Source organism: Coloeus monedula (genome assembly GCF_965178545.1).
Source record: "Coloeus monedula genome assembly, chromosome: 11".
Taxonomy (NCBI): Eukaryota; Metazoa; Chordata; class Aves; order Passeriformes; family Corvidae; genus Coloeus; species Coloeus monedula.
In genome coordinates, this window is record NC_138791.1 from 14,479,210 (window position 1) to 14,501,851 (window position 22,642).

At 40.5% G+C, this 22,642-nt stretch overlaps 2 protein-coding genes across 4 annotated transcripts in view; one reads left to right on the forward strand and one right to left on the reverse strand.

Annotated features, from left to right (window-relative positions):
- Positions 1–271: 271 nt before the first annotated feature.
- On the reverse strand, positions 272–11,872 carry THOC7 (THO complex subunit 7). Of its 3 annotated transcripts, none has more exons than XR_014226744.1 (9): positions 11,732–11,872; positions 11,276–11,393; positions 10,312–10,439; positions 9,863–9,949; positions 8,814–8,871; positions 5,752–5,818; positions 5,562–5,631; positions 4,157–4,332; positions 272–1,067 (listed from the first exon to the last, which is right to left on the reverse strand). XR_014226744.1 is itself a non-coding variant. In XM_082289114.1 (8 exons), exons 1-8 carry the CDS (start codon positions 11,748–11,750, stop codon positions 4,265–4,267), a joined length of 615 nt encoding a protein of 204 aa, XP_082145240.1. In that variant the 5' UTR covers positions 11,751–11,870; the 3' UTR covers positions 1,093–4,264. The 3 variants fall into 3 exon arrangements, 1 of the variants encoding a protein (XP_082145240.1); XR_014226745.1 differs by having other exon boundaries at positions 273–1,044; XM_082289114.1 differs by lacking the exon at positions 272–1,067 and having other exon boundaries at positions 1,093–4,332; positions 11,732–11,870.
- The window catches only part of ATXN7 (ataxin 7), an 88,447-nt gene continuing 77,639 nt past the window's right edge, over positions 11,835–22,642 (forward strand). The window contains exon 1 of the mRNA XM_082289111.1: positions 11,835–11,963. The gene's annotated coding sequence lies outside the window, so the exon portion shown is untranslated. The remainder of the gene's footprint in view (positions 11,964–22,642) is intronic.

The following is a 22,642-nucleotide window of genomic DNA, read 5'->3' on the forward strand; positions in this document are numbered from 1 at the left end:
CATGCCAGCTCTTGCTGGATACTTTCTTGCTGCCAGCAGGCAGGTGGAACACATGAGGTCAGGGTGCACACAAACCAAAGCCAAACCTGGCTTTCCCTCCTGGCTGCTGTGGCACTGCCCAGCACACAGGAACAGCCTGTCTGTTCTGTCTTTGCACAGTGCACAGCAACACAGAGCCCTGGGCTGTGTAGCCCTGGGCTATGAGTGAAGGGAATTCTGCAACAGTGCTAACAACCTTTATTAAAATAAGACTTGGGAAATGAAGGCTGAGGTAACCCAAGAACGCGTTTGACAATCAGGGTGGAGCACAAAAGGTGGAGTATTTAACTTGCTTTCCCCAGAGTCTGTTGCATATAGATCTATAAAGTGGTTCGTACACTGGTATAATGTGCCCCTAATGCAGCTAGTCTAGAAGAAAGAAACCACACTGGTTCCCAGAGCAGAACAAACATTTCTGAATTTTTTTCTTAGTTTTTTAAACTCACATGAAAAGGAGACCTACCTGAGCCTTGCGTAAAGGAGGGAAACCATGGTACAAGCCAGCTGTGACAGCTGAAAACCTTACAAGTATCTCAAATAACTTACAATTTCTAGCTCATAAATCTTTGGGATATATATTTTTTGCAATTTTCTTTGCTGGCAGCAGCTTTCTTCAAATTAACATGGTTTCAGAGATATCCCATCACTTGACAGTGGTGTCACGGTGACATTCCTTCTTCTCCTTCCATCCCTTCACGAAGCTTGCTAAATCTGTCTTAACAAATCCTGCCCAAGTTACCAATTCTGTCCAATGTTCCACTCTCCCTCTACTGCTCTCATTTGGCCAGAAAAGCAAGTCCTGGCGTTGAAAATGTCAGTTTATCACTTCAGCAACTCTCTTTCTAACGCAGTTCTGTGCTCGAAGCACGAGCTCTGGCGTGCCCCAGGTCAGAGACAGTCCAGCTGCGTTCTCCTGTGCGTCACTGAAGCGCCTCCGGGATCAGGAAAGGTGCTGCTGGCTGGGCTGGCTCGCTGGCATCTTTGCAGAGGGAAACACGGCAGGAGCTGATGGGATCGGCTCACGTTAGCTCGGAGACAAAGGAAGAGAGAGGCTGTTCTGGTCTGGCTCCTAACAGGTTTATTGTGAGAAGTTTCACAACCTGAACAAGCTCGGAAGGGATGGAATGCGGGGGGAATCCTCCCCGGAGGCTTGTCCTCAGTTTTATAGGGAGTTTGAAAACCCCGGTGAAAGGGGAAAACAACCAATGAGTTACAAGCCAGGGGGGGGATGCAATTTAACAAGAACCACTGGGGGAAACCGAGGCGGGAGTTAAACCAGAGAACCAGTGAACAACCGAGGAACCGGGAATTTTCCCGAACCGGGGGAGGCGGCTTGGACCCGGGCACCGCCCAGGGGGTGCAGCTCAGGCTTCTGAGCCGCCCCTCAACCCACCCTCTGAGCCTGCCTCTTCGGGAAACTCGATCCAGGGGAGGGGCTGGGATTGACTGGCATCACGCTGCCCCAGCCCCGCAGTGGGCTGGGTCACCGCAACATCTTTCCTTTTATTTTTGCATCCACATGACAAGGGCACTGAGATGGAACATTTAGGCATATCGTAATCTTTCAGCTTAGATAGGGTCAAGGCAAAGCATAAATCCAAGAAATATATTTTTTAATAGTGTGGTTGTTGAGATTCTGAATTTATGTACCTAGATTTTTATACATGCATATTTCGAGTCAATGCAGGTAAGCAGCATGACATAGGACAGCTTTCTAGGCAGGGATGTAACAGTGAGCATCATGTGTGCCTTGGAAACATGACACACAGAAAACTTCTGGAACAGAAGATTAAAGGAGATGCATATATATATTTCCAGCATATTCATAGCTGGAACCTGCTGCTTGGTAACGAAGCAGGTTAAATACTGGCTGGTATATGAATTCCATTTGGTTTTGTTTCTTTTTTTGGTACAAATCTAATGTTCAAGAGGTTAGAGGTATAAATACTGAAAAAAACAGGAGCAAATATTTTGGGTGTCTCACTGAGGCTGTTTGCAATGCACTGATGTTGCTTTTTTCTTTGGCCTGGTGACATCACCTTCTTGCTGCCACATTGCACTACTTGATTTTCTAGGGCAGTAATTTCTTTTCCAGATTGCATCACTGTAATTCAAACTAGAATATATTCTAGTCTTTGCCATGCATTTGTATTGCTTCTCTCGTGTACAACTCTTATTTCTCTGCAAATATTCCTTACCAGAGGGACAGACTCAGGTGTTGGCAGGTTTCTGATCAGGTTCTACACAAAGCAGTGCAAGTTCTGAGGTAAGATACTTGACTGATCCAAGTAATTTCCAAAGAATTGTGTAAAACAATGAATGGGAAATTTTGAGATTTTTCACTGTTACAGAGACTGTTTTTAACTGGTGAATGTCATCCTCCCCTGCACCAGAAGACAGTCCAGATAGCTCATGGAAGGCATTTCGACCACAAAAAAAAAAGTTAATATGCTTTAAAATTGTCCTTGAGTCCTTCTCACTTTTGATCTTCATAATTCATACATTCATGACAAAGACTCCTCCCTGATTTGCCAATAATTTAGTGTTGCTGTTTTACAAAATATTTTACCACACCCTGTTGTTAGGAGGTCAAAAACCCCATACACTTAATACTTTTTGATGGTGTACTTCTCCTATTAAATGCCTGTTGTTCGTTGCACCACCCCCCCAACCTGTCAGATTTGTAGTGCATGAGAAGCACTGCATGTCTGCACAGGCTCCATCAGGCAGACCTGAGCTTCCCCTGTGTTCTGAGCTGACCAGCTGTGAACTAGAAGACTTTTGACAGCTTATTAGTTCAGGGCTGCACTGCACTACTGAAGCTGTGTGACTTCTAGTTCAGCTGGCTTGCCTTTAGCAAACTTGGAATGTGAGCAAAACAAGCTCAGATATGTCTGTTTAGCCCAATCCACACAGATCCACAGCCACTGAGAGTGGGAATCATATGGCATTTAGATTATAAACGTCCAAAGTCTCAATCATCGAAATTCCCCTCAGCTGTCATCTAGTGAGACAGCAGCTCTTTCTATTTCACTTGAACCATGTATGCTTACAGCACAGTCTGAGTGAGATCCCAAATGTTTTCCTTTACCCAAAGCACTGGAAGGCTCCATTTAGTGGGTGTTTTTAGAACATGACCTACCACTGCCCCTTTTTCCTTCCTCCCTGCCTTACAAAAGCATAGAGCATATTCCATTCTCTTCTCTTTTGGGGAACGTTGAAACTTGTATTTCCTACTTCCCAACAGACTGCTCAGACATCAGGATTATCCAGGCGCATAGATTTCACTTTCCCTATTAATAGCAAAAGTATCTCTGATTCTTTAACATCATGATTATTGCTCTACTATCATCTGTAGATTTTCATCATGAGAGAAGAAGGGTTCCACCACCTGTTTCAGAAATTACTATGTATTTTGATAATAGTCAATTGACGGATAAAATCCAGAAGCAGATTATAAATGGTATCAGGATTGGATTCCTGGTTCTTCAAGAACAAAGCTTTTAAATTGAAGTTTTAAATGTGCCATTTCACAAGGTGACTTTTGATTTGGTACAACAAACACAGCAGAGCAAGGCTTGGATTGTTGCAGTTCTTTGCATCACTTTGAGGAAAAAATTAAAGCTAGTACAGTATAATTTTGGGGTTTTTTTATAACCCTTAACAAGCATTACTTCTATAGCAGTAATTTGTTTTATATGAAACTATCAAATTTAGTCTAGTCACAGTAAGTTCTAAAATGGCAGCTACTTTTAAAAACTAAGACCCTACTTAGTTCAGATTTAGGTCCCATCTAGAACAGGGTAGGGAAGCTGGGACTCTTGAAAAGACGCACTGCCCTCAGTCTGATGTCACGTAAGAAAAGACGCCCTGATTATAAGGCTCAATCCCTACTAAAAATACGAAAATCTGTGAAAACTCTTTTTATTGGCAAAGTTTTGCAAACACCTTAGTTAACAAGTACTGTGTAGAATCTTCATCCTTTGTGAAACAAAGTATATTTGTCACAAATTACTAAATTTGTGGATTAACATCCATTTAGTGCCTGCCTGCAAACATTTGCAACTGTTTTCCCCTGAAGCATATGCAAAACAAGTATTTTTGTATAAAAACTCACAGAAGCAGTAGAAAACTATTTTCAGCTCCATCTCTCTTACTGTTGATTTCAACACAAAGTGAAGATACTTGAACTTCTTAAGTAGTATTGTCAGTCTTCATATTACATCTACTGCTTGGCCTCTGTTTCCATTTGAGTTTCTTGGGAGTCCTCAGCTTCTGAAAGTTTTTCATCATCTAAAATTCAGTATTACTATTAGTCAAATATGCTTGGTCATATATACAGACTACATTGCAGAACTTGTTCGCACTTGTATTTTATTTTGATTGCCTTAAATGTGTAGCTGAGTATCTCATTCTATAAAATGTGATGTTCAAACAAACAAAAGAATCCTTCTAAGTTTTTAAGGATGTTACTTCTAAAAGCTGTTACTGGAAATATGGAGTAAATTCTATAGTATCAATTGAAGCAAACAGTACCAGATTGCTTCTAACCCCTTCCTTCTCTTTGCCTACTAGTGGTTTATTTATTTCATACTGAAGCTGTGCTTTGCACTAAACTGCTACTTCCTTCACAAAATCCTGAACGCTGAAAGGTAATCTATATATTCACATGAAAAAGCATTTTCCAAGACTAATACTTAAGCAAGTGTTAGTAATACATAATAACAATAACCTTCTGCTAAAGTGCACCTAGGATTAGTAGTTCATTCTGCTTAAGAAGATCTAGACAGCCTTAGAGAATGAAAGTCTGCTCTTACAGCCATCTCTGCATTTAATCAGGTCATGCTCAGAGGCTATACCAATTGCTCTGTCTTTGAAAGACATGGCAAATATACAGAAAATAATATTTAAAACAATAGTATCCACATTAGAGCATGAAAAGTTAGTGCTGTTTTGAAAATATTAAGTATTTGTATGACAAAAGAATTTGTGCAACTAATTCCTGAATTTAGCTCTTGTGTCTGACAGTTTTAGTCCCTGCTCTATCACAGATTCACAGTGTGAGTAGGTTGTCACTTACCTTCCTTGTATTTAAATTTTTTTTAGTAAAGCCCCAAATGATACCATGATAGCAGTGACATGTTCAAAACTACAGCAATAGTAATTATAAAATTATATTTGGAAATAAGCACAAGAATAATTTTCTGTAAGAAATACTTTCTGTTAAAAAAAAAAACAAACAACAAACCTCAAATTGCTATTCTCCATCCTCACACTTTAAAGAACTCCACTGCCTACAAAGTAACCTGAAGCTAGTCGGGAAATAGCACAGTGGGTAGCTGGTAGAAGAAAAAAAATTCACAGCAGTCTCAGGCTCTGGACTACTACTGGGGAAAAAATTCTGCCAATGCAAGAGGTTACCAATCTCAGTTGCACCGTTATCCCACTGCCTGAAGTTGTGATTCCTTTTGATCTGCTGAAACTTAACCCAGTTATATCTATTACCAAAGAACAGCACTTACTCTCCAGGGTTTGCTGAAGTTCATGGATGGTACTCAGGAGAACATGGAACTGCTTTCTTCTCAGTTCCAACTGAAATGATAAAATAGGTGTTGTAGGAAACAGCACATACAGCCAAACAACCCACAGCAGATTCTACATTAACTGTATTCCTAATAAATTATTAGATAAACATCTCTATGAAAAACCTACCTTATCTTCAACATTTTCTTTAATGTGAGAAAGATTTTGCAGTTCTTTTCCCAAAGCTTCTAGCTGCCTGAAAAGAAATTGTCAGAGTATTCTCAAAAAATTCTGTAAAATTCTTGCAAAACAGATTTGCTCTAAGTAGAGGAGAAAGAACTATAAAATAAACAGCTTATGTAAACAAAACAAGTGAAATGATTTAGAGGTCACTTCATGTAATTGTTAAACTATTATGTTCTAGACTTGTAATTTCAGGACTTTTACAAAAAGCTGGAATACAGTTGCACCCTGGGCATTTGTAACAATTCAGTCCTGACACATGTTATTTACTTGACCATACAATGCAAGTTAAAGCAGCAGATTCATAGAATCATAAAACATCCTGAGCCAGAACGGACCCACAAGGATCATCAGCTCCAGTTCCTGGCCCTGCACAGGACACCCCAAGAGTCACACCCTGTGCCTGAGAGCATTGTCCAAATGCTCCTTGAAGTGTCAGGATTGGTGCTATGACCACTTCCCTGGGGAGTCTGTTCAGTGACCAACCACTCTCTGGGGAAAGAACTTTCTGCTCTCACTTGAACTCACCATGGACCACCACAATCCTTTTTGAGGCAAAGAATATCAGGTACCATAATATACCTTTCAAATGAGGATGGAGCACCAACTCTTAGGACAAACCTCCAGTTTGGCACTTCTGCTTCTAATGCCCATCATAATTTATGCACCATGCAATGAGAACAAACTGTTCATTTAAAGGTGAAGTGGACTGAGGCTGATCATCCCCGATTAATTAGCAGGCAGAGTCATACAGGGATCAGCAAGGAAATCAATCTTTTTTTTCCTGAAGCCATTGATAACTGCTGCAACTAGTCTGGGTAGGGAACCACAAAAAGCCCTCCAGTCCTAAGTACCTCACTGTGGATGGGAAAAGGTCTATTTTAGTGCAACCTGAGTGTGGGGTTTTTTTGAGCCAGCATGCTTGGTACCTCGATAGGAATGCCTGAGAGAGCTGGGTGTGACATTATCCCTTCCTTTGATGGAAACAGGCTAACAGCTTATAGGCTCATACACTGATTCTGCAAGCATTTAGTTTCTAGTTTCTGAAAAACTTCCATTTGGCCAAATCTTGCTGTTTACACTCTGCTGTCAGGTGCAAACAGACTTTGAGAGGACGGACTTGTTTTTTCTAGTAACATCCAAGCTACATCTGGAATTTTACTCCTTTTACTTTACATTCCAGAGAATCTTTGCTTAGCCTTCTTACTTTCATATCTCCTTTTCTAAGACTCAGTGTCATTTCTTGGTCCTCTGAACAGCTCTTCTAATCTAATTACACTGTGGGCACTGTTGTTTAGTAGTTCAGCTCCTATCAATTCCTGAACTGGCTCCTGTGCACTACTTGTGACTAAGCTGCTAACAGGTTCTTTTGTGCTGTATAACTTGTTGTTCCAAGAAATAGACTCTTAAAAGCATAAAGAAAGTATTTTTCTGAACTTTGTTCTATTGTGCCACATAACCTGCAAAAGCTATAAATGTAACTCTTGCAATAAACCCTTATGTTTCTTCTCACAAGAAGTTTTGTCAAGTGTTTTTAGTGATTAAGAATTCCATGAAAAGTGTGACATTGTTAGTGAGGCTTCCTCTACTCTGAATTAAGGGTGGCCTTTGGTTCATTGTATCATTTTCTGTATACTTTCCTATAGACTGCATTCTTGCCAGCTGTAACTTACCACTCTCTCTAGCTTTGCCTAACAAACTTAAGCTTGGATGTGTTAAGCAAAATTAGAATAATCCCTCCAAACCTAAACAACTCAGCATCCTCTAAGATAAAAAAGTATAATTTATCACAGAATTATAGAATAGTTTGGGTTGGAGGAGACCATAAAGATCATCTAGTTCCAACCCCCTGCCATGGGGAGGGACATCTTTCACTAAACCAGACTGCTCTGAGCCCCATACAAACTGTCCTTGAACACTTCCAGGGGCAGTCACAGCTTCTCACATTTAGTTGTTTCTATTCTTAATTGACTTATCTGAAAAACTCCATTTTTGGTAGCTCTTTATTAAAGCCTCACTTGATAAATAGCACATGCTGACTAATGAAGTAAGAAATTGTTAAGCCTCATGAGAATTGCCTGTAATAATCAAAGCTGTAGCAATGAAATCGAGGCACAGAAAAACAATATACAAGAAAGAAATGTGTGAAATATTGTCAGTGGCTTATAGCTATAAAAATGCTACTATTAGGGTAATAGTATAACTGAAACACTTCCATTTGCTATGAAAGGCTATGGAATATGAAAAGACAGCCTCCCTTGGCAATTTCACTGAAAGTAGGCAACAGGATAAGTGCACAGCTGCACTTAAATGGGAACAGTAACCCCACATTGCATCTTTAATCAGTTTAAGAAAAACAAACTCATAGATGCAGTAAGTCCTGGAATGTTTCTATGGCTTGATAAAGTTAATCTCTCCACAACTGCCCCAAAAGCACAGATAGTGATGCAAACCTAGAATGTGACAAGCAGCACTGTGAGTTACATGCAAGACAAGCTGGACAACAGGTAGGTCTGACCTGCATGCCAGGGCAGGTTATGTGTGGTGAACAACACGGCTGTTTATAACCAGGCATGCAGGAACAGCTACCAGAAGGAAAACATAGAAAAGAACCTAAGAGCTTCCTCCTGCTTTCTCTCATTCCACCTTACTTGCTTGTGTGTTGCATTTCGAGTGACTACTGAATGTCTGGCTGGTGCAAGTTAAAGGATTTCCCCCCATTTCCCTTTTCTGAGCAACTCATAGGTAAACTGACATCAGATGTTCGTTTACATCTCAGTTCACTTATTCACCGTAAGAGTGGAAAAATTTCAACTAAAATTTCAATGCTTCTGACACATAGAGATGGAGACTAAAGAAAGCTCATAAAGGCACAGAAACACAAGTTTTTATTGTGTCAAAGAAATTATATAAAAGTGAGGAAAAGTCAAACTGAAAGCAAGGAAATGTCAAGACTGGTGACTCCTAGTTTACTGCCCTATTATAATTTAACATAGCTTTATACTTACTTCAGTGTTTCGTGTCTGTCTGGGTGATGCTGTATGACTTTGGCCAATGCATCATATTCTGAAAGACATTTAAATAGTTAACTTAAATACTTCTGAAAATACCAATTCAAGAGCCAAAACTCAGGTACCACAGAATGGCAGATTCTTTTTCCTTCTTGAAAAACTGCTCTAATGTTTTTCAAAACACCTTTAGATAGCTCTGCATTGCTACACACTTAGTCTTCTGTGTCTGATTCATAAACATTTGGTTTAGATACAATAAAATGTATATGTGCAAAAAATGGTGCTGATGTTACACATGAACATTCAAGATTTTTAGAAAAAAGTATAAAATTATGCTTGTGGGGTTTTTTATTTTTTAGGATTTTTTAAAAAACTAATACACTTTAAGAACAATATTATGGTTATACAGGCAACTAACACAGCTGCTTCCTGATAGTAAGACCGTACATCTGTCAACTACCTCATTCACAAGGAAAAATCTGTGCTGCAGACTGGACAGAACACATCAAAAAGCAAACACTTCAGACTTACGTTTGTGAAGACGTAAGAACTCTACATCCCTACTGGTTACGGTTATTTTGATTTCCAGCTGAGTTCAAAGTTATGCACAGCACTGGTCACTGTTGTATTTAAAACCTTTCATGTTTTATTTCTAAAATTTTTTTTCTGGCATTTCATTTATCATGAAAAAACAAATTTTTGCTTCTTCTCAACTGCTCATCTTTTAGAATGTTTTAAGTTTCCATGAATTATGAGCATATACTTTTAAGAGGAGGGAAAAAATACACCTCTTAAAACAGGTGTTCAGAAAGGACACTCTTTTATGTTTTCCTGATGCTGCATGTCATTGAGATCTCCTGGTTCAATCTTGCCTGTGTCATCTACCCAAAACTTTCAGCAGTGAGTGTGGAACCCACCAGGTTGAATATAGTAACCATGATGCCTTGCATTTTCAAAAATTTAGAATCTATTTTCCAGTAGAATGTATTCTAAGAGATAACAAGATAATGAAGCCCACCACTGTAAATACAGACATTGCGCCCTACCCTGGCGATTTTTTCGAATCCTTTTTGCTTGCAGGATTTGTTTTTTGCATTCAGAGATCTTCTCATGGGCTGCAGCTATACTATTTTCTTAAAAAAAAAAAAAATGAAAGATACAGAGTTATATTGAACTCAAACAATACATGTAAATAAGCTATTCTGCTAAATTATAGAAGAGAAAGAGCTGTTTGTGACATGGTGGCTTGTTAGCTCCACCAGCTTAAAAACTACGTACACTTCAATAGGTTAAAAAAGCTCGTTTGGATATATTCTATATAATTACAAGATGCTCATAGCACATATATGATTGCTATCTAGTAGGCAAAAAACCAAACCCAAAAAACCTCCAAACCAACTCATCAGATGTATATATTGTATTCATGAGAACTGGCTTGAGCTTATTCATAAGAGAAACTGTCAAACAGAAACCAGTAACATTTTCTCATATTTACCTATATCCTTATAGATTTTTTCATAATTTTCCATCTCTCTCAGGTTCATGTCATACACCAGAAGAGTTTTTCCCATTGAAAATTCACACTGTGATAAAGTACTCAGCATTCGTTGGTACTGGCTGTATCTGAAAACAGACAAGACATTTAATCCCAAGCAGCATAAAAATAGTTCCTAACTTTACAGAGCAAGAAAACAAAACTTCATGGAGCATAAGGGACAGCTATTATTCAATGAAGAAAACACTTCAAAGATTCAATGTATAATTTTTTGGAAGTGCAGTTAGAAACACCATATACTTCAATTCCACCATCATGTCCTTATCAGTGCAAAGTGAGTAATAAAGCAATGAGCAGTTTGACTAAGGGCTTATAAATTTTCCAGCTAGAGTTGGCTCTGTGACCGCCGAAATAGTATTTTAATACTGCAGTGCTTCTCTGTATACACACTTGTAATATTGTGTCCTCTGGGAATTTATATCTAACATATATCTAACATATACTAACAGAGACCCCACAGAAGGCTGTCTCTCATACCTTACCACTTTAGCCTTTAAAAAAAAAAAAAAGAGAACGACAGCAGCAGAAATGCCAGCAGTATTTCCCTTCCCTAACAGAACAAACGCAGAACTGCCAACTAAAATATTCGAGTCATGATCCTGTTATAATAGCGGGACTCAGGGCTGGATCACGCAGCAGGCACAGCAATCCTGAGGGCATTCGAGCGGTGCTGGCGGATTTCACGATACAGCCCGCAGCCTTCAGTGATTTCTGACCCGTCTGTAGCTCTCCTCTCCCAGCACAGTGCTCGGCGTTTGCCCTGGAAACACCACGGAGCCAAAGAAAAGCAGCTGTGCACATTTTAACACGGATCTCTTTCAAATGGATCGAGCCCTGTTTTCCACTGAAACACAAGCTAAGCAGTTCCAAGACTCAAAAAAATCGAAACAAAACCAACAGATACCCTTCCTCCTGAGATCCGGAATTACACCACTTAATGAAACTCTTCACCAACAAATTGATCCGCCTGTCGTCACCAGCTCCATCGCCATCGATCAGCAGCCGCTTGCGGATAACTTCATCTGAGGAAAAGCTCCTGTTAAACACTCACGCCATGGCAGCCGCCTCCCAGTGCCGCGCCCGGGTGTCCCCCGGCCCTTCAGAGAGCGATTCCCGGAGCCCGAGCGGGCGGATCTGCTGAGTCGCGGGGGCTGCGGAGCCGCGGGGCGCATGGAGGGCCCCGGGGCCGCGATGGAGGCCCGTGTGCGGGGTGAGCGGCCCCGGGGCGGGCGCGGGGGCCGCAGGCAGCCGCTCCCAGGAGGGCGAGCAGGGGGCGCGGCGCTGCGGGGAGCCCCGACGGGGGTCGCTGCGCCGGGCGGGAGGAAAGAGGGGAGGATAGCGAGAAGGAGGGAGGTCTCACCGTCGGTCACGGCCCCCATGGCGGCGAGTGCCGGAGCCGGCGGGGCGGCGGCAGCAGCGAGTGAGGTCAGCTTCCCACAATGCAGCCGGCGAGAGCGGCGGCCATGGAGGGGGAGGCGGCGGCTGCTGGGGCCTGAGCCGGCGGGCGGCGGACGCGCGGCACGGCGAGGGCGAGCGGGCGAGTCCCGCGCCCCGCGTGGAACCGGCCCCCTGGCGAGGGGCGGCCCCGCCAGGTGAGCGCCCGACGGGGGAGGGAAGCGGCGGTCCCGCAGCCAGGCTCCACCTCCCCGCCCCCGCCACCCTCACCGGCCCCGCCGCCCCCCGCCCGGCCGCCCCGCCATGCCCCCGGCACATGGTCCCACGCCATCGAGGCCCCCGGGAGCGGGGGCGCCTCGGCCGCCCTCCCGCCACGGCCCTGGCTCGGGGTGTGCTCCCCGGGGTGCCGTCACCATCGCCCTCGGTGGTCCCGACCTCCCCGCACAGGGCTCCCGCACGGCCGCGGCAGTGTCGTTCTGCCTGCAGTGATGGTGGTGATGGCACAAGGGAGCAGGTAGACGGACCCGCCGTGGTGGCGATGACCCAGGGAGCAGGTGGATGGTCTCATCGCGGTGCCCGGTGTCATGGGCACGGCACTTGGGGGTGGTGGGATCCGCTGTGGTGGCTGTCCAGCCCCTGTGGCTGGAGGGAGCGGGAGTGCGGACTCCTCCGTGCCTTTTCCCTGGTGAGGGTGTGGAGGACATGCCCATGGCGCAGGTGTCGGGGAGCTGGGCTGGCCTCCCCTGGCTGCGCTTGGGCTCAGTCCCACTCGATGCTGGGAGGACAAGCAGCAGGGTCTGGAGCGTGCAAAAAAAAATCATTATTCTGATGTTTCCTGGCGGGTTTGACTATCACTAGCAGATAGGAACAACAGTTGTTTTTTCCTGTCCTGGCAAACTAAGCTGGTGCTGGAAAAAGTGGCTAGAGGTGTCTGGAGAAAAGAGATGTTAAGGTGTTACCATGTGTTGAGTTTTAGGCTTTCGGTCCGTAGGCTTGGATGTTTGGACAGTGCTAAAGCTGGTAATGTTACTGTAGTGTATATCACAATACCTGCGGCGTTGCCAGAGCCTGACACCTTTCTATTCCCTCTTCATTTTGGTTTGGACAGTTGAGTGGTTTATGGTGTTCCGCTTAGCACTATTCCTTGACAGTTTTAAGGTGGTGGGGAAAATCAGGTTGAGAAAAGAACGAAGTTAATGTGTGCTGTAATCTGTTAGTTTCTGGTTTTAGAGCTGAGAGTGATTAAGAGGCGCTTTATTTGTTCTGGATAGAGACATTTAACAGCTCTTCACGGATTTGTAGATTGTTTCAAGTCAGTACTTTGTCTTGAATAGGCAACTGATCAAGTCATTTGGAAGGTGGTACTAGGAAAGCATTACTGGGAGTGGTCATTAAAACTCTGCCTGAACGTCTACGAATAAGGAGTTTCCAACATAGAAAACTTGGATAAGTGGCTTCTGTTCTTGAAATTTTTATGTACTCTTGTGTGATTGGTGAGTGACATAATTTTTTATGAAAACCTAACTATCCAGTTACCCAGGTTTGGGCCAAAGAATGGGCCATGCATTCATGAACTATGTATGCGCTACTAAAAATGATCACTTTTATGAACTCTGATATTGTTGCCATTTATTATAGTTGGTTTGACTAAAAACTTCATTTTTCTTATGGCTGTGGTACAGCCCTAGTATTGTGCCAAGGGGTGAGAAGAAGACCTAGCTGAACTTCTCTATGGAACTTTTATACAGTTACTGTCTTTCTCTCTTTATCCACTTATTTCCTTTTGGAAGTCTTAAGCATCTTGAAACATCCAGTTTAATCAAGACTCAATATTTTTCTTACACCTCTCTGAGCTCTTTCCATTTTCTGTTTCTTTCCTTTCAGTTTTTACCACAGTTGGTCAGAACTGAAGGCTATTGTAGCTGAAAAGCCACAATTATTTATTTAATCATTTCAGAACTTCTGTGTGATTTTCTATCATGTAATCCAATACAATCTTTTCTCAATTTTTGTTCATCATTCCACTCTTGGTCAGATAGTCTTACTAAGCTCTCCACAATGACAAGTAGATAGTCCTTGAGTATTTCATTTAGAATACAGCAGTCCATATGACTAGTTAATAATATTCAATGACTTTTGTGCCATTCTTCGTATTTGTTACTAATTACAAGCTTCTATGAAATTTTTTTTTCTAGGTCTTAGGCTCGTAAGAACAATTTTGAGAACAAAGCCATTATTTTTCTTTTGAAGACAGGGCTTTTAGGCATCATCGATGTTCATTAACTTTTCTCCTTTAGAATGGAAGTAAAACTTGGTAAATACATCATCAAGAATCTCACTAAGGCTAGGTAGATATTGATGGAATAGCCTGTTCTCTCTCCTTCTCTATTTTGACATATTAAGTGTCTGTGAGATGTTTTTGCTTGGGAAGCCAGTTCCAGCTTGCTGGGTTTCTGTACAGGTTTGAGAATTCACTGCGTCTTAGGAGTTTTTGTTTTGATTTGGTCCATTTCAAAGTAGAATTCCTCATCTTGTAAGTGTGAAACAACCCTTGTTTGTTGTGTGTGGAGGTGTTGCACTGGGCTGTATACAGCCATGTATTTGCCATTAATTCAGTGTGATGTATGATGTAGATCTCTGGAGCAGGGTTGACCTACTCTTATTTATTTGTCCTTCACCACCTGGGGTATTCTGTGCAGATTCTATCAGCTGCCGTCTTTTATATAATCCTTCGCTGACCAGCAGAAACTCTGAGTAGCACTGGACCTTCCCTAAAGCATCAGTAGTGGAGATTCATGCAATAGGAAAAAATGTCTTGCATGGGGGATAGCACCTGACTCTGTGCCAGCTCTTTTGGAATAAGTACCTGTGTGTGCTTCCAACCAAGCTAAATGTGATGCAGTTTTCCCTCTTTCCTTGAATTCTTTTATGTGTGCCATATGGTATGACCCTGGAGGAGCTTATACATAATAATTTGTTACACACATGTCCTTGTCAAAAGTGTTAAATAATCCTCTGTAGTATTTCTAGGTGACTCTGGATGCAAGAAGTGTAACCTAGGTAAGTTTAGTACTGCAAGGTGTTAAACTTGGGTAGAACTGGCTCTGATTTTTCATTAGTATATATATATTTTTTTTTTTCCCAAAAAATATGGCTTTGAAGTGCACTGATGTTTTTTTATTAGGGAAATCTGTTAATGCTGAAGTTTTCTTTCCTGAAAAATAATCTATGAGAGTCAAAGTTTAAAGTAACTTTATACTTCCTCCCTTTTTCTTTAACTGTGTGTGTATATATAATTTTTTTCCCAATTGCACAAAAAGTTAAAAGGGAAGAAGCTTTTTATAGTATTCCAGGCTATAATAAGCTGTGATTTTTAAGAGCTAAGAGAACAGCTTTAGCTATTGACGAAGTGGATTTAAAATATTTTTCTTTAGCCTCCCTAATAATTTATGAGGTGGTTTTAGATTCCAGGTTATCTTCATGTTGAATAACTTCTAAATCAGACTTCTGTGTAGCACTAAATCTTGCAGAGATCTAAGTATAGTAGGTCAGAAACTGCAGGGTATTTTTATCCAGTCCAACCTATATTCTTGTCAGAAAGTGATACCAAATTTATTTAGCGAGACCTATTTTCTGTAAGCCTACGTTTAGCATTACTTTTTACCACCATCCTTTATTTTTCTGTTGACTATATACCAGGATTTTGTGCAAGACTGATACCAAGCTAACCTATTGGGGTCAGGCTGTTTTCCTCATTTTAAATTATGTTAGTGTTTTATTTTTTATGCAGTCTTCTGTAGCCTCAGCATTTACTAAAAATTAGCATCAGTGTTCCAAGAGCTTGTCATCTTGTTCTGTAAAAATTCTAAGACACTGGCTGTCTAATCTGCAGATATTAAAATAGTCACTCTTGGCAGATAAACCTGAAATTTTTCAACTCAGTGATTGAGGCATAAAAAACGTAGTGAGTGGTTCTTAGCCTCGTGAAAAGCTTTCCTGATATGGACCCTTGTGTTTCTGCAAAGCCAGCACATTTTCGTAGAATTACAACAGAACAAGAGAAGGGAGGGTGAAAATACTTGTTGTGACTATAGTGATAATACCAATAATTTTAAAATGAAACATTTTATTATCTGAACAATAATCAATTTTGCTGTCCACTGCCTATGTTACCAAGATTGATTAAATGTACTGTTAATCCCATACTTTAAAAACCAGTCTCCTATCAGATAATAGTGTAACCACAAGTTGTGGTCTACAGTATTGGTTTTATTTGTTATTTTTTATTTTGTAACTGAAAGAAGCCTGTAAAATTCCAGAAGTTTTGACAGAAGCACTTTGCAAAATACTAGTCCTGGAAATATTTTGTTCATTAGAAAGACATTTTATCACTACTGCTTTTCTCCTGAAGGGAGAAAAGCTTATCTTAGTCATAAAAAAATAGTGCTGCATGGTCCTTTGAAATATTTTTTTCCAAAGTAAGGGCTCTGTGTCTTAGTTAATCTCAGTTACACAGGTGGCATTCTGATATTGTCCTCTTTCAGCTATCTTCACAGGAATTATGTAACAGCTTTCCAAATTTCATATCCAAATCCTACTGAATATTTATGAAGCTTGAGGATCAATTTTTGTACATTTTAGGATGATCTGTGACTAATTTATTAAAGCTTGTCGAACTCAACTTGAAATTTCATATACTGGAAGTGTAGGTATTGAGTGTAGAAGACAGAGCTTTCAGGTGCAGGGATGCAAAGGAAGGCGTGCCTTGTGTGTGTGCCAAAAGGGGCTCTATTTTAGGAGTGGAGTTAGCAGGAGTGGCACCGTGGGTCATGATACCTATTCCCAGGGACTTGGTAGATTCCTGCTTAGCAAGAAGGTCAAGGTGTTTTAACAGGTGTCTTGAGAAATTCTGTGTTGTGAAGCTACTGCGAGACAGATTAGCTGGTTAGAATTTTCTTTTAATCTTAAAGTCATTAACACTGTAGACTTCAGCTGCCTGTGTGATGGCTTGGAGATCCCACATGATGTCTGCATTCTGTGGTTTAAAGTGACTCAGGTAATTTTAGGGTGGCATTTCATGCTGTTCTGTGATTCTGTTTCATGTGTTTTTTAAGAAAGCAGGCATTTATTCTTTTGGAATTTTTTTTTTTACAGGATTAGTCAGTTACCTAGCATTCTCTTAATTTGTTGGCAGGATGTTTTCAGGGTGACTTTATTTTATTTTACTAAGGAAAAGAGAATATTTGTGTTTTTTCCTTCCTCAGTCCTTCAGTTCATGGCTTTGGTAGTGATCTGTGTTGTGCCAGGGTTTTCAGAGGAAGAGGTGGATGTTTAATGAGGGTTTACCACTGACTTAGAAGAATTTGTCTTTGCTGGCATTGGGCCAAATGGTAAATGTTTATATTTAACTGTGGTTTGAAACATTGGATGAACAATGAGAGCTGTGAATATCGTATTTCTTGTATCAAGTTTAAATAAATAACTGTTAGTGCTACTGAGGAAATTTTGCACAATGATTACAAGGGAAAACAGGCATTTCCTCCTTTGGAAAGCAGCTCTTGCCCGACTTCAGAGCCGTGTTTTCTGAATCACGTGGCCAGATGCTTTGACTCAGCTAAGAAAGCTGAATCAGAGCTATTGCACAACTTCTGAGTCAGCTTTTCGAAGTTTAATAAAATTGGTTGGTTAAGTTTGTTTTCTTTTATTTATTTTTTAACAGCAGTCCCAAACTGTAAAAGAAGACATAGAAATATTACAAGGCTTTGAGCTTGGCCACATCATGGAGAGATGTTGAAAGAAAGGCTTCTGTCTCAGGAGATGGAGAAAGAGTATAAGGTCTATTGATAAACATCTGTTTCTTGTTTTAAATTGGGTTTATATTTTGCTTTGAATTATTTTATGGTTTATTTTCTTGTAATAGAGAAACTCTGCTAGTGGGTAATGTTCAAGCACAACTACAATTTACAGTTCCCATTAAACATGATAGACTGGCACACATTCTCACCCCTGATTTCTGAGGTACAAACCTGAGCAGAGGAATAGAAATAATTGGAGGCATGATTACATGCTTGGGCGATGCCTGCTCAGGTTTTAGTTTGTAAAATGTTGAATGAAATACAGATGGCACTGCTTGGGCACTGAACAGGCTCCCCAGGGAATGGCCACAGCCCCAAACCTGCCAGGGCTAAAGGAGTGTTTGGACAATGCTCTCAGGCACAGGGGGAGGGATTGTTGGGGTGTCTTGAACAGGGCCAGGAGTTGGGCTTCGATGATCCTTGTGGGTTTCTTCCAGCTCGTAATATTCTGTGGTTCTATGATGCTATGATTCAGTGAAAATACTGAACTTTGTTTCTGACCACTGTTACCTATTGTCCTACCAATAAGGACTGGAAACAGTGTAAAACCCCAAAGTGAAGTTGTGGCCTTAGGAATGTGGCATATTCTCTTCACTTTCTTTTTCTGGTGTGCCAAATGTATCTTCTAAACTATTGCTTCAGTTGCTGTCAAAACAGATGGTTTAAACAAGTACTTCAAGAGAAATGTGATGAGAGGATAACTGGGCATTTCCAGCAGAGGCTGTCAGGTCCAGAAGGGCAGATCCAGGTTGTGACTCAAGCTGGTTGTATCAAAGGGAAGGTTGGTCTGGCTGAGGCCAGTTGGTTCATGTTTCCATGAAAGTGGAGGGCCAAATTCTTTAGTATTTGTTGGTGTTTTGTTAAAATTATACCAGCCAGAGCAGCTTGAAGGAAATGGTGAATCTGCACATTTTCTATGCAGTAGCTGAAGTAGGAACATGCTTAAATCCTGCCTCTACCCGGGGCTAAGCACCTTTCTCCAGGGAGCATTTTGGATTCACACTCTCTCGAAATTAGGATCATAAGCCCTTTCTTTCAGAAAGGGAGCAAAGGTCAATCTTTGCTTTCAAAACCCAGGAGGTGGTGATGGTTTTGGTTCCCTTTTCATCATTAGCAGAGCTGTTATCCGCTAGACTGCTCACCACGTGTGGGAGACTTCAACCCAGCTATCCTCCTTCCTGAGGGGATTAATGTCCGTAATTCTTTCCATCAGAGTGAATTTTGTAATCACCAGACTGTTGACTAGTATGAAGTGGTGTTGCTGTCAGAATGATAGACTGAACACAGCAGTGAAACCCAACACAAAAGATATTCAGTGACTGAGGACTAAGGTGTTTAAGGGAGTAATTCATAAAAGCAAACCAGTAATTTCAGAAGCGCAAGAAAAGAACAATCAAGATAATTTTTGGATCTCAGGTCAGATTCTGTTCAAAGACATACGAGTGCCTCCCTGGTGATTTTTGTACATTATTTTCAAGCAGGGATAGAATTTGAGCTTGAAAAGTACAAGGAACAGGAAGAAAAATGCCAACAAATAGTGGAATAAAATAATCTGCCTCATAAAATGTTTTGGTGAGTTACAAAAGGTAAATAGACAAGTTAATGTCAAGCATTGGGAAAAAGAGGAATTGGACACAAAATACATTATCTATAAAATATGTGTATGTGTGTATGTATACATACATGTAAATTTTCAGTTGAGTTATGAAAATGGCTATATGTGTGCCCTAAACATTAAGCCCAAAGTGTTATTTCTCTTTGTAGTGGTTATGAAACTAGGTAACAATGTATCTATTCTTACAATGTTTTATTTCATGTAGGTTACAAAGTAACTTTTTTACAAGAATGTTTTAGTAGAGAGGCTATCAACAAGCATTCAGAATAGCTTGTTGGGATTTTTTTGCAAAATATCAGTGCAGAATGCTTGAAAACCATGAGTTCTTTTTGGTCCTCTGCCTTTTGCTTTTATTTTAATAAAAATTTACATTTTATACATATTATACATAGAGAGAATTGAACTCATAGAAGAGGCAAGGCAGATAAATTGGACTTTATGCTTAGATTAATAAAGATTGGCTTGTAGGAGATCAGAGTAAAAGAAAGCCATGCTAATAATAAGTATGCACCTGTTATTTTGTGGTTCATGGTAAATATTTTCACTTCAGTTTCATTCCAGTGTCACTTTGGCAGTTATGAGTTGGTGGGTTTTTCTTTTATTTTTGAGAACTGCTTGTGAGTTTTGGTGTGTGTGTGTGCATATGTATAAAGTTAGGATGGTGTTGAACAATAACACATCCTGAAATAAAATTGTGCACATGTATATTAAAATAAAACACACAAGATTTTTTTTTTAATGTCATTAGTTTGTAATTTAATTTTAGAAGTACCCAAATTGCACTTGAGCTGCAGTCACTCTGTCTGGATTGGAATAGGAGGATATTTACTGTCAGATTTTCTGATGGAGCTTTTCTTTCCTGTTATTACATGAAAGACTTGCACAAGCAGGAGTGACTGATTGTAACTGTAGTTCATGTCACCAAACAAGGGGAAGGAAATAGCTCAAGAGCTGTCGTTTTCAAATGTATAAAGACTGGTCTTGCAAGCCCTTGAAGGGATTTTGAACCTTACTCATCCTCTCAAATGTTGACGTAGACTTATGATGATAATACAGGTAACAGATTTCCCAATGACTGGATTATTCTTATTGAATCTTGGTTTGTAATTGCCTCCTCACAGAGTCTGTTCCTCATGTCTTTCTAGGACTGGCCTACTAAATTTGGCACAGAGAGTTTCAACTCTAAGACAGCCAATTTGCAACCTACATTTTCTTCTCTTTCTGCTAATATCAGTTAGTGAAATTGCTGTTCTGCATCTTCTTTTGAGATGGATGCTATGTGAATGTGTTGCTTCTTTGCAGAGGCCTCTAAAAGTTAAGTTGTCTTTAAATAAGCAGTTGTTCTCTGGTGGCTTCTGTGCAGGTGGTGTCTTTTAAGCAGCTGCAATACTGTCATGGCTTGGGGAAAAATAAGTAACAGGCAGCCCTAGCACAGGGCACCTTCTGGGAGGTGTGGGTAGGGTACAGCACCATGTGTTGTGGTTGAGAAATGTGTTACAGCAATTCACAACAAAATGTAATTTTTTTTTTTTTTTGACAAAGATATAGAAAAATAGGAAAATATTACCTTAACTGTAGTTAAAGGAATGGTTTCTACTAATCCAGTTGTCAGCAGGGCCCAGACTTGGCTATGCTCCATTATCCTTTTTGTTGAGAAAGGAGGAAGGAGTAATTGGAAATTCTATGATCTCTGGTGTCGTCAAAGATCTTCCCAGGTAAGTGTCTCATTGAGAGTGGTGTTGATATGAGATATAGTTGTCTGTTGTTATCAGAGAATTTAAAGCTTAAGAGTGATATTTGCCTTAGAAAAAGAAATACTTCAAAAAGAAGAAACATAACTACTGAGACTTTATGCACATAAATATAGTACTGGAGGATATATAAAAGAAAAACCTCGCTTTCATGTGGTCATATTTTGTGAAGATTTACTTTGAAGCTTTCAGATCAATTTTTGACTTTTTATTTTTCTTGCCATTTGATGAGTGGTTTTGTGTGTTTCTGTTTTTTCACAACTTTTCTTTGAGCACCATCTCTGATATCAATGGGAAATTGCATAGTTTTGTTGCAGGGCAATGGGGCCAACCTTCTTTTAATATTTGTGTTCACACCATAATAGTGACATTTCATTAACTCATGAGCAGGACTTGAATTTTTAAAGTGATAGGAATATTGTCTGTACTTTTATTTGTTTTACTTATATGTAAAATCACTGCATAGAGTAGGAGTGCATGCTGTATTCTAGAACTTCCTAAACTTTCTTAGACAAAAAAACCAAAATAAATCTATATAATAATATTAAGAATCCTGAGTTTGTGAAATAAGTCTGCTTGATCTGTTTTAGTTTTGAAATAAAGTATTCATTAACTGCACACGTGGAGGACATCAGGTCTGGATTGAATGAAATTAGGAAAGAGGAGGTGTGGAGATGCCAGTGTAGTTTCTTAAAGATCTAAAAAACCATGATGCAGAAACAATGTGTGCCTGCCACAAGAGTGCAATTTCTTATGGTAAAAAAGAGAGGACTCAGAGGGTGAGAATACAGATCTGTTGAAGGGCATTGCAAAGCAGGGGGCTTGTGGCTGGTGGAGAAAGAAACAGATCATATTCAAGCAATGAAGATTGATCATGGACAAACACAGTTCTCTAGTGGAAGTATTGACCAGCTGGAATAATCACCTGTGGGATGGTCTTTAAGAACAGGTTTGATTCCTTGTATTTTTCCCACCAGGTAACTTAGTTTTCATGCCCTGGGGCTAAGGGAGGGACTGGCTGACCTTTGGAGGTTCCTTCCATCTCCTTTGGTTAACAGATCTCTAAATACACATTGGACACGTTTTAATAGGATCATGCTGAAACCTATTTTCCAGCTCTGTAACCTGTTCAAGTGGAATTTGTTGTATCGGTAAGAAAGGCTGTGGTAGTTGTCAAGGAAAGGTGGTGTTTTTCAACAGGTTTGGGTTTTTTGGCAGTGCTTCTTTCATGTCATCCTCCAGGACAATTCTACAGTGAGTCCCTGTCATCCTTCTGTTTAAATATTCTTCTCTGCTGTAATGTTGTATCTAGGCCAGTTACAGAATTGTTATTCTGCTTGGAAAAATTATGGGGATTTGTGGAGTGCCTTGTGGGGGAAAGCATGTCCTGAGTGTGGATCAGAATGAGCAATTGTTCCACCTGGCTGCATTCAAACTGTTGATTTCAGTAACTACAGCTTGACATTTGGTTCATACGTAGGTGTGTTCAACAGTAAGATTTGTAATTCCATTTAATTTCATTTTATCTGTGAATATGTATCCCCTTAGGAAAAATTATTTTCTTAGTGGGACTAGCAGTAAAAGGAGGGATACTGTGGAACCTGGATGTTGTGTATCTAATGGAATGATAAATGTGAGAATACATCCTCTGTTTT

Excerpts from the sequence above, each read along its gene's own strand:
- THOC7 (XM_082289114.1), bottom strand. Across the intron at positions 5,632-5,751 it reads AAGAAAATGTTGAAGATAAG|TTGGAACTGAGAAGAAAGCA; the intron begins GTAGGTTTTTCA and ends TTATCATTTCAG. Across the intron at positions 4,333-5,561 it reads ACTTCAGCAAACCCTGGAGA|ATGATGAAAAACTTTCAGAA; the intron begins GTAAGTGCTGTT and ends ACTGAATTTTAG.